The 10,643-nt window shown below is 41.6% G+C and overlaps 1 protein-coding gene across 8 annotated transcripts in view; it reads left to right on the forward strand.

Moving 5' to 3' along the window:
* The window catches only part of LMO7 (LIM domain 7), a 187,204-nt gene extending 185,082 nt beyond the window's left edge, over positions 1–2,122 (forward strand). For all 8 annotated transcript variants that reach the window (XM_039544106.1, XM_039544125.1, XM_039544132.1 and 5 more), the window contains one exon: positions 1,541–2,122. In XM_039544106.1, coding sequence (XP_039400040.1) covers positions 1,541–1,563 — 23 coding nt within the window. In that variant the 3' untranslated portion in view covers positions 1,564–2,122. The remainder of the gene's footprint in view (positions 1–1,540) is intronic.
* The last annotated feature ends 8,521 nt before the right edge of the window (positions 2,123–10,643 follow it).

Raw genomic sequence — 10,643 nt, forward strand, 5'->3', positions numbered from 1 at the left:
CATTTGGAATCCACAGATTTTCTTGACTATAGCTAGCCAGTATTTGAGTGGTGGTGGAAAATTTGCTGCTGTGGATGAGGATGAAGTGCCCCTGCTAATTTTTAAATCTGAGATCTGCCTGTAATATTCTGGTCCACAAAGCTGTGGTGACATGTAGCCATCCCTGGACAGAATTACTCTGGAGTGGGTCTCCTCTTCACCCTTCTTAAAGGCCTGGAGGGTAGTTTGGAGCAAGGGAGCTCTCATGTAGGTTTACTGTAGGATTCTAACTTGTTACCCAGTTCAGTGTGTATGTTGAGCCATTGAAAGGGTAAGTTAGAGGAGAGGGCTCTATATCTTCACCACTTTTCACCCCATCAGTGGAATGAAATGAATAACACATGTGGCTGTGTGATCACTTAAGAGAAATATTATGCACAGAGTGCCAGTGCTCCTGGATCTGCAACGGAGACCAATTTGCTTCCACGTGGACTCTTGATTTTAAGCTAATAAGTCCAGTTCTCTGAACCTGGATACCTGAGAAGCTGCCTTTCCCACAGTATGTTGTTACAGCAGTTGTGATCAGTGGAGGCACTTGAGCTAGAGCTCATCCCATTGTAGACATGAGAGTGCTGTTTATAGTGCACTCTCTATAAAAGGGCCTTGACTCTGGAATTGATTAGTCTCTTCCGTCCCTCCTGGTCTGTAACAACCTGTAATTTGTGAAACTTCCAGACATACTGTACAAGTGGCCCATTTTCTTCCTTATATGTTTGGGTAGAAGGTTGGTTAAGAACCTTGGAATGGTAAATTGTAAGATTATTATGATAGTGACATGTAAAATAAACAACTTTGTACAATATATTTACTTGTAATATTTTTTAATATTGCAAAAGCAGCAGAGTATTGGATGGATACTTTCTAAATGTTTGTTGAAAAGATTTGTGATTGTTAAGAGCTTAGCTATCTAGCAAACATTTATTTGACAAAAAATAAAAACCTGACCCTGACACCCCTCCCCCCCCAATATTTTTGACTGAGAAAAAGTTTTAAAATGATATTTTTGGATGGATTGTATACACCATTGAAAATCCATTTGTTTTAAACGGGAATTTAGATTTAATCTCACAGTATAACCAGTATTGTTGTTGTTGTTCATTGTAGTTTGCATATTGATTCTATCTTGTATTTAGATGCTGTGTTCATTACCTTTTGCAAAAAGGAACTGCAAACAGCTATTGATTAATGATATTATTTTGACAGACATTTTTTGAACTTTTGGGGTGGAGGGATAGCTCAGTGGTTTGAGCACTGGCCTGCTAAACCCAGGGTTGTGAGTTCAATCCTTGAGGAGGCCACTTAGGGATCTGGGGCAAAAATTGGTCCTGCTAGTGAAGGCAGGGGGCTGGACTCAATGACCTTTCGAGGTCCCTTCCAGTTCTAGGAGATTGGTATATCTCCAATTATTACCTTTTATTACCTAACTCAATATCTTACATTTACTAAAACACTCCAATAAACTCTTCCTTAATTAAAACTTTTTTCTATTTCTCCCCAACAGCTGGACAGCCAACCGCCATGTGAAGCAACCATAAATATGAAATCATTGTTGCAGATAGAAGAGGAGGTGGTTGCTGGTGATGTAGATTTATAAATATGTATTTTGTTTGTGTTTTTTAAGGGTAACTTTTTTGCCTGTCTAGATTATGTAGAAGATGCATTGTATCTTTCATTCAACTTTAGTTATTTATGAGAATGTAATCACAAGAAGGAAATCTCTTGGGGGGCGGAGGGGGGGGAACACATTCACTTTTTGAGTTCAATATACTAAAAAGCACAAGGGAGAACAAACATTTATCAGTAATAACTTCAAAACATTTTTGAGGCTGATAATCAACTAGCAGAGTTTCCAATGGTATATGAAGAGGGTATTTTGTTTATGTTCTTAAATGAGCACTATTGAAATAGTTAATATAAATATGTATTTGTAATTGCTGTCTTTATTTTTGACATATGCTACGAAGTGAATTCTCTAGAATAATATGAAGCTGCATTAAAATGTACACCAAAATGTTTGCTTTCTGTATTGTGGTTTCTAAAACTGTTTACTATTTGCTTTTTGAAAATAAAATACAAAGTATAGTCTGTTTGCTCAGTGGTGATGGCATAATGTTCTGCATAAGAACAATGGAACCTGTTTGGAGGAAAGGGGTCTCTCTTTTCTCCCCTCAAACAAGTTAATCCAGAAAGTGGAGAATTTTTTGTTGAATTCCAGTATATTTGTAAATAAATGTTCTGATGCTGCATTTATTAGGTATTTCCTTCTCTTTCCTGCCTTTCAAAATATCCAGGGCCATGAATGGTGCATAGGGTGTATTTGCTGAACAATAAATATGAGTGTTTGAATTTTTGTTTTGGTAAAACATTTCTTGTTTAATATTTACAATGCCACCATGCAGGCATAGGGACACCAGCGGCTCACTTCTTGCTATATGCCGTTTCACTCACTCCAGATTTAAATGTAGTAGCATTTTTTCCCCTGTCAAGCTCCATTTGTTTTTTCTTTTCAAAACTTAGTACAAGTGACCTGACTGAATGTGTGTGTTGCATAACATGTGCTAGTTAATAAGGATAGTTGGAAGCTTTGCTGAAAAGTTTTGTTGGGGCCACCAGGCTCTTCAGAGAGAGTTCCTGAACTTCACTAAATTGCTGCTGCGTTAGAGAACTCTGGTGGGATGTGCACTATGCAATCGTGGACAGTGGTTCTCAACATTTTTTTTGTCAATGACTCGAAGTGGTAGAAAAATAATAGTTACCAGTCATACTGCACAGTCCTTGGCAGGTGCAACAATATGTAGGATTTGGCTCACAGTTTTTTTGACCATTTGGTGGGTTGCCTCAAAAAAAGAGTGGGGGGGGAGGCACAGGCTCAAGTCTTGGGCAGTACCACATCAAAGGGCACCAAATCCCATGTCCAAGCCCCCAAAATGTTTCTTCATCTGACTGGGCTCTGAACTTAGCTAGGATAAGGAGAGGGTGAGGGTGGTGTAGAGAAAGAGGCTGCAGCAGAAGGAAGTAGGGGGGGGATCCTTCAATAAAGGAGATGTAACCTTTTCTTAAACTGAGCACAAATCTAGGCAGTAATTTTCCTCCATTTTATCAAGTGCTGTTTATCTTTTTATCTTTCTTCACCAACATTCTAGCTTCACTGAACTTTTTCCTCAACTTCTGTTTGATTCTTGACCCAGATAATTGCCTACAAATCTTACTATGTATTGTTTAATAAAAGGTTTCCTTTAGAAATACCTGACCACACTGAAGCTGGTAAATTGCCTGTTCTGCTGTCGTTGTGGACCTATTGACTTTGACTTCATACATTTGGTATACAATGTAAGTGCCTTCAAGGAAACAGGGATGACAAGGCTAGTGCATGCTAAAGTCTTTATCATACTGACCTGTAAATGTGGGTCTCATTGCAATAAGAAGTAATTTGCCATACTGTAGATGAGCAACAAGAACTCCAGAAGAAAGCAGTTAAAATTTATGCACTGTGTGGCCACTTCTGTTCTCCACACTAGACACATTTGAAACTCAGGCAACTGAATTTATCATCTGACTTTCTTTTATAGTATGGCATTTCAGATTCTGCAAAATTACATCTTTACCATTGCTAAAAACTTCTACGTCTGTGAATGGGTTGAGGAGCCATCTCTACAATTAAATGTTCCTTTTCTAGGAAAGAAAGTGGAAGCTAATGCATCCAGCCAAAACTTGAATTATCTACGTGCATTTCTTACTTGAAGTCTCTCTAAATTTGACAAGAAACAGTTAATTTAACTGAGCAAATGAGACTGAGGGGAAGTATGATTGCGCTCTCTAAATATATCGGAGAGATAAATACCAGGGAGGGAGAAGAGTTATTTAAGTTAAGTGCCAATGTTGACACAAGAACAAATGGATATAAACTGATCATCAACAAGTTTAGGCTTGATATTAAATGATTTCTAACCATCAGAGGAGTGAAGTTCTGGAACAGCCGTCCAAGGGGGCAAAAAAACCTATTTGGGTTTAATACTGAGCTTGATAATTTTATGAAGGGGATGGTATGATGAGACTGGCTACGTACCATTGTGGGCAATCTGTGATTACTAGTAGCAAATATCCTCAATGGCTGGTGATGGGACACTGGATGGGGAGGGCTCTACAGAGAATTCTTTCCCAGGTGTCTGGCTGATGGGTCTTGCCAAAATGCTCACTGTACAACTGATTGCATATTTGGGGTCAGGAAGGAATTTTCCTGTCAGATTGGCAGAGACCCTGGGTCTTTTTTGCCTTGCTCTGCAGCATGGGTCTCTTGCAGGTTTAAACTGGAGTAAATAGTGGATTCTCTGTAACTTGAAGTCTTTAAACCATGATTTGAGGACTTCAGTAACTCAGCCAGAGGTTAGGGGTCTATTACAGGAGTGGGTGGGTGAGGTTCTGTTCCCTGCAATAAGCAGCAGGTCCCTTCTGACCTTAAAGTCTGAATCCATGAACTAATGGAAAAAGTCTTTGCATAAATTAAATGGTAGAGCCATCAAATTTTACTGAACAGCATCTCATATAATAATCTTTAGTCATTTGCATTTTTCCCACTCTACTTTACTTGAAGGGAAAGAGACCAGAGAGGATCAGGTTAACCACTAGGCACAATAGGCTCTGTTTAGAGCCTTGATTGTAATTCTGCCCCTAGTACCTAGGCCTGAACAGGTTGTCACAGCCTGTCCTTCTAGCCAGCCTCAAAGATTGATATCTGTTCCAGATGCTGCTTCTGCTGCAAGTGCTGCTGGGTGGTTCTCTTCATACCGCGTTGGGTGTATGAGCAAAAATCCTCTGCACCGCACACAGCTCACCCAGGAGCTTCAGATTCCACTCCATCTGTTGGACTATTTCCCTTCAATAATATAATGCCCCTATATAAATACATGGTACACCCACATCTTGAGTACTGCATGCAGATGTGGTTGCCCCATCTCAAAAGACAATATTGGAATTGGAAAAGGTTCAGGAAAGGGCAGCAAAAATGATTAGGTGTATGGAACAGCTTCCATGAGAGGAGAAATTAATAAGACTGGGACTTTTCAGCTTGGAAAAGAGACAACTAAGGGGGGATAAGATAGAGGTCTATAAAATCATGACTTATGGAGAAAGTAAACAAGGAAGTGTTATTTACTTCTCATAACACAAGAATTGGGGTCACCAAATTAAATTAATAGGCAGCAGGTTTAAAACCAACACAAGGAAGTATTTCTTCGCACAACGCACAGTCAACCTGTGAAACTCTTTGCCAGAGAATGTTGTGAAGGCCAAGACTATAACAGGGTTCAAAAAAGAACTAGATAAATTCATGGAGGATAGGTCCATCAATAGATATTAGCCAGGATGGGCAGGGATGGTGTTCCTAGTCTCTGTTTGCCAGAAGCTGGGAATGGGTGACAGGGGATCAATCACTTGATGATTACCTGTTCTGTTCATTCCTTCTGAAGCACCTGGCATTGGCCACTGTCAGAAGACAGGATGCTGAGCTAGATGGACCTTTGGTCTGATTCAATATGGCTGTTATGTTGTTTTTACACACACACACACACACACACACACACACACACACACACACACACACACACCCTCCATTTAGCTCTTTAATGAAGAAAAAAGGAGGAATTGGAGTCTTGGGGAGAAAGAAGGCTCAGGGGGAGCAGAAGAGATTAGGAAAGCGAAAAGGAAGGGATGAAAAAATTGGATGGGAGGAAGGGAATCTGAGCAGGTGCAAGATTTGAGAGAGATCATGAGGGCTGGGCAAAAAAGATCACTGAGGCCCATTGAGATAGATGTTTGGACAGGAAAGAGGATGGGGGGCAGTTTCAGAGGGTCAGGATGTTGATTGGGGTATGGTGTAGGAGCGAGAAGGATCTGGATCAGAAGGAGCCCCTTAAGGAGCACCACAGTTTAAAAAAAAAAAAAAAAGAATTGGAGTGATAAGGTGATTTGGGCTGGAGATTGGGGGGAATCTCTGTGGGGAGGTTACCCCACCTCCCAGGACAGTGGACTGTTTTTAGGGCTTCTCTGCACACCCTTCATGGTGTAGTGGACTGTTCATGGCTACTGGTGCTTTTTCCCACCCTTTCCCTTATGTGGTGGACTCTGCTGGGCCGTTGCTGACCCCCTCTTACCCATGGCTTGTGAGGCTAATATTCCATCCTGCTCTCCTAAGCAGCAGGTGCAGGTTTAGCCACAAAGGTACAGGGCTGTGGGGATTCAGTGCAGAGTGGAAGACAAATTTTGAAGTTTAACAAAATGGATATACTCTAAAACACAAGATGGCAGTGTTTAAATGAGACTGACATGAAAGAAAAATGCCTGTTTTTAATCAGCTGAAGAATCCTAAAATCACCTTTTGAAATTAAAACTGATGTTACTTCCCTTTTAATATTCTACACAGGAACCAGTGCTTGGTCACACTGTAGATCAGCAAGAAGAAGAATAGTAAATCCAAGTGATCACAGCCTGGAGAAGAGCAAACTGAAACTGTTGCTGTTTTGCAGTACAGTCCAATGTCCTCTTCCAATGACTAAGATAGCATCTATGGCTTTTTGTCTGAGGAATGGAACTGTGTACACATCTCAGTGCAGAAGAATTGCAAATAGCAATTATAAGTGGTGAATAAAAATTAGTTTTATGTAGCAGCTTCATAGTCAGTATCTTAATGTGCTTCCGCAATCAGTTATACTCCCAGTACAGTGAGTATTTCCAGGTAAACAGAGCAGCAATCTCTCATGCAGTCTTGAGTCTTACCACCTGTTGGTATTGTGGACGTGGGATGTTAAGATCAAAGGATGATGCTTGTATCCAGGTTAACTGCCAACTGGATATTTAACTGCTACCTGGAAAACCGCCAGATAGACAGAAGGGAGCTGAAGAAAAGGAGGAAACTTGACATGCAGTGGCAATTCTCAGTGTGACTTTTGGACACCCATGTCCCTTGAAAATAAATCTGCCGCCACCGTTGCAGCTGCTGAAGTGTGAGAACCCATGACTCACTTGAAGAGTCACCAGTTCTAGATCTGCGCCAGCTTTATACTTGTATCTCTGCCAGGCACTAACTGCAATCTGCAGTTGATCCTGCCACTGAAACTGTGATCTACAGTCAGAGGAGCCTGATAATGGTCTCCAGTTGGGGAGCATTTACGTAAAATATGACATCAAAAGATAAAAATAATCCTAAAAAGATTTGTCAGCGTAAATTTACTAATGGTCAGTTCCAAAAGCCTATTGTGACGTTGTATTTCTAGCTAATAATAAAAATCTCCAAGTGGAGCAGTTTGAAATATTGTATGTTTTTAGTTTAACTGGCGCGTGTGTGTGTGTGTGTGTGTGTGTGTGTGTGTGTATATATATATATATATATATATATTGTAGCAGAGCTCCGCCCTTGTCCTCGTGGGTCCCACACTTCCAGGCGATTTATGCTAGCCTCAGAGGCTCACTGCGGCCCTCCACATAGCCCTTCTCTCTCTAGGGCCAGGGTACAGTCTACCGAGCCCTTTTCATCATAAGCCAGCAAGGAGGTTGGTGAGAGAACTCTCACAGTCTCTGTTGTCCCAACGGGCTTGTTCCAGAACAGTTTTGCCTCCTGGCCTGACAGGGGCCTGTCTTCCCCTCCCAAGAGGTGTCAAGTATCAGAGGGGTAGCCGTGTTAGTCTGGTTCTGTAAAAGCAGCAAAGAATCCTGTGGCACCTTATAGACTAACAGACGTTTTGCAGCATGAGCTTTCGTGGGTGAATGCCCACTTCGTCGGATGCAAGAGTGGAAATTTCCAGGGACAGGTAAATATAAGCAAGCAAGAAGCAAGCTAGAGATAACGAGGTTAGATCAATCAGGGAGGATGAGGCCCTGTTCTAGCAGTTGAGGTGTGAAAACCAAGGGAGGAGAAACTGGTTCTGTAGTTGGCAAGCCATTCACAGTCTTTGTTTAATCCTAAACTGATGGTGTCAAATTTGCAAATGAATTGAAGTTCATCAGTTTCTCTTAGAAGTCTGGTCCTAAAGTTTTTTTGCTGGAGGATGGCCACCTTAAGATCTGCTATTGTGTGGCCAGGGAGGTTGAAGTGTTCTCCTACAGATTTTTGTGTATTGCCATTCCTAATATCTGATTTGTGTCCATTTATCCTTTTCCTTAGAGACTGTCCAGTTTGGTCGATGTACATAGCAGAAGGGCATTGCTGGCATATGATGGCATATATTACATTGGTGGATGTGCAGCAGTGAATGAACCGGTGATGGTGTGGCTGATCTGGTTAGGTCCTGTGATGGTGTTGCTGGTGTAGATATGTGGGCAGAGTTGGCATCGAGGTTTGTTGCATGGATTGGTTCCTGAGCTAGAGTTACTATGGTGCGGTGTGCAGTTACCAACAAACCTCGATGCCAACTCTGAACCTTGATATATCTGGAGCAATGGAACAACTGGACAAAGCAAAGTCATACCTACAGTCTTACCGGTCAGATGAGGGATTTCAAAACGTTCTGAAGAGTGCACAGAAGTTGGCAGAGGAACTTCACACTGAAGCTATTTTCCCACCCATTCAAGAATACAAGAGTCACCAAAGACATTTTGATTACGAAGCACAGGATAATCCCATAAGAGACCCCAAATAACGATTCAAAGTTGAATTATTTAACCAGGTGCTAGATTGTACAATACAGTCAGTTGAAGAACGTTTCATGTAGCTCAAGGAACACAGCAGTATATTTGGGATGTTGTATGATATTCCAAAACTCCTTACTATACCTGAAGAAGACCTACACCAGCAATGTAGGGCACTAGAGACAGTGTTGACACAGGATGACATGCGTGATATTGATGAGAGTGATTTAGGTGATGAACTGAAAGCCCTTTCAAGATACATTCCAGAACAGCCTTTGGAGTTGATCCTGCTGAAATGTATGTGCACAAATAAGATGACCACCCTCTTTCCAAATGCTTTTGTTGCTCTGCGCATACTTCTAACACTTCCTGTAACAGTTGCCAGTGGAGAACGCAGCTTCTCCAAGCTGAAGTTCATAAAAACACATCTACGCTCCACAATGATACAGGAGAGGCTGGTCGGCCTTACAACCATCTCAATAGAGCATGAGCTGGCCTAGACTGTAGACCTTCAGGCAGCAGTTCAAATCTTTGCAACCAAGAAGGCACAGAAAGCACCACTTTGATTATTCACACAGATAAAAATGCCAGTGTTTACTATGTAGACAAGAAAAGTTATATTTGCTGTTCAGGCATTTGAAAGTTAAATGTTACTTAAAATTTTTGAACAAGGCATTTTAAGTTGTTAGTTCTCCTTTATTGGGGTAAGTTGCAGAGCAGTACCATGAGAGGAGTAGAACAGAAAGAAGGCAGAATGGAGACCTTTCAAAGTTTTGGCCCAAGTGAGGGAGATGGGGGCATCATTTGAGCTCCCCACCTCAGGTGCCAAAATGTTGTGGGCTGCCCCTGAGATGGAGCATCACATGCCAGTGTCAGTAGTGTCTCTCTTCACAATACACATTCATGTGAGAAACATTGAACTTCATGCCCTGCATTGGAATGATAGGCCACCCTTTGGAAACCCTTTGTCAGTACTTGCCAAACACATTGTGAGTGAACTGTAATTTTGCAGCAGGCTGATTATTAAAAATAGAATTCGATCCTATCTGATGGAGGTGGATTAACACTGCTGAGCATAGCCCAACCTCTTAGGACCTGCCTACATGGGGAAATTTACCAGCAGAACTATACCAGCATAATTCTGCCAGTACACCTCTACCCCGATATAACGTGACCCAATATAACACAAATTCGAATATAATGCGGTAAAACAGCGCTCCGGGGGGCGGGTCTGTGCACTCCGGCAGATCAAAGCAAGGTCAATATAACGCGGTTTCATCTATAACACAGTAAGATTTTTTTGGCTCCCAAGGACAGCGTTATATTGGGGTAGAGGTGTATATGCGTTTATTGTGATTGTATCTACATAGACTAATGCTTGATTTGACTGTCTAAGAGACTTAACCATTCAACAGCTGAGGGAAGAGCATTGTGCAAGTCCATGAAGGAACCAGACAGCCCTTGCCAGTTGATAGAGCCTGAAAGTATGTGGCCGACATCTCCTTACCCCCCCTTGCCACTGTGGCCAGTATCACAAAGGCTCCATTTATAGTCATTAGGAGCACATCTGATCCCTCCACATATGGAACAACCAACTGAGCTTTACCCAAAGATGGCATTGGAAGGTCAAAACCAGAAGGTGAACTGTTGGATCTTTCATAAGATAAGCATTTGCCACTTTATATGCCATCTGGAGGTGATATGAAGGTTCCTTATGGGAATTATCCAAGCAGGATGCCTTGAGCTCACATAGTGGATTAAACATCTCTTTACACTGGGGTAGATGTGGCATGTCATGCACCTTAAGGAGCAAAAATTCTGCAGGTCTCCTGATATCATGAAGGACAATGTTGAATAGAACCAGCAGTGAGGCCAGGTTACTTGGTGTCACGCACAAACACGAAGAGATTCTGCCAGTAAAATTTCACCATGTAGACACACCATTAGTTACAATGGATTGGCCAAGTAAGATTTAAATTCTATTT

Source organism: Mauremys reevesii, linkage group 1 (genome assembly GCF_016161935.1).
Source record: "Mauremys reevesii isolate NIE-2019 linkage group 1, ASM1616193v1, whole genome shotgun sequence".
Classification (NCBI taxonomy): Eukaryota; Metazoa; Chordata; order Testudines; family Geoemydidae; genus Mauremys; species Mauremys reevesii.